The sequence below is a fragment of the Poecilia reticulata genome, linkage group LG2 (genome assembly GCF_000633615.1).
Source record: "Poecilia reticulata strain Guanapo linkage group LG2, Guppy_female_1.0+MT, whole genome shotgun sequence".
In the NCBI taxonomy this organism is placed as follows: Eukaryota; Metazoa; Chordata; class Actinopteri; order Cyprinodontiformes; family Poeciliidae; genus Poecilia; species Poecilia reticulata.
Genome location: NC_024332.1, coordinates 13,329,820 through 13,330,798, shown reverse-complemented (window position 1 = coordinate 13,330,798; position 979 = coordinate 13,329,820). Strand labels below are relative to the sequence as shown.

The window sequence follows — 979 nt, the reverse complement described above, 5'->3', positions numbered from 1 at the left end:
ACTAGTCATCAAAAGCTTAACCATAGATTAAGCTTTTGTCAATGTAACAGGGCTCACTGTTTGATTTGCAACATGACTAATCAATGTCATCCAAACGCAATGAAACGAGGACTTGTCATTCTGAGACACTGATGTTTACTGCTGAGGTATGAACTAAGGGTTTTGAGAAAGACACTGAGCGTAATCCATGGTATTTTAYTGTTTGTACAAATTGTTTTGGAAATGTTGCCCTGGACTCTTTTTTTGGGGACGGATGGAGGGATTGTCTCAAATAATAACCATGACAACTAAGATAAAATCATCAGTCCAATTTATTAAAGCCAATTAAGTATTAACATTGTTTAGGAACAACAGAGAAATAGTCTACAGTCAGCACTGGTTCAAATACTCATTTAGATAAGCTACGTCCTCGAGGGCGTTCCCCTGCAATGTCATTTCTTTACCCTTGTGCGTGTGTGTGTGTGTGTGTGTGTGTCAGCATGCAAGCAGCTAAAAGAGAGACAGAGGAAAACACAAAATAATTTATCCATAACACAAATGTGGAGGATGATTCGAGAAATGCATCACAGAGAGAAAAACTAAATGGAAAGCATGCTTCCACCCTCTCACCGTAATGAAAGCATTACTCAGCGTTTTTCAGCAGTTTCTGCTGTGACTCCTCCGGTGCCGGTATCTGTGGTTGAGGAGCAGAGGGTGGGAGGATGGGGAAGGAAGGAGCAGAGAGAGGAAGAGAAACACATGTGTTATGAAAATCTTAACACTGGAGGTTTGTGTCAGAGACCCACTGGCTGGCACAACATGCTCAGATTGCTGCTGTAATCCATAAGACACGGTCATTTATGTGTTTCCAYWTMTTTCCAGCAATGGGCCYGAGTTCATCGCTGGAAAGCTTTCTGTTGTTCCTCTGGATTTCAGGGATCTGTGGTGGACCGGCCCAGGCTCAGCTCATGAAGAAAGGTTGGTTTTGTTTTCTGTCTTG

The 979-nt window shown here is 42.4% G+C and overlaps 1 protein-coding gene across 1 annotated transcript in view; it reads left to right on the top strand.

Moving 5' to 3' along the window:
- Positions 1-625: 625 nt before the first annotated feature.
- The window catches only part of LOC103478334 (interleukin-1 receptor type 1-like), a 9,860-nt gene continuing 9,506 nt past the window's right edge, over positions 626-979 (top strand). The window contains exons 1-2 of the mRNA XM_017310207.1: positions 626-766; positions 862-957. Of these exons, the coding sequence (XP_017165696.1) occupies positions 739-766; positions 862-957 (124 nt within the window). The 5' untranslated portion in view covers positions 626-738. The remainder of the gene's footprint in view (positions 767-861; positions 958-979) is intronic.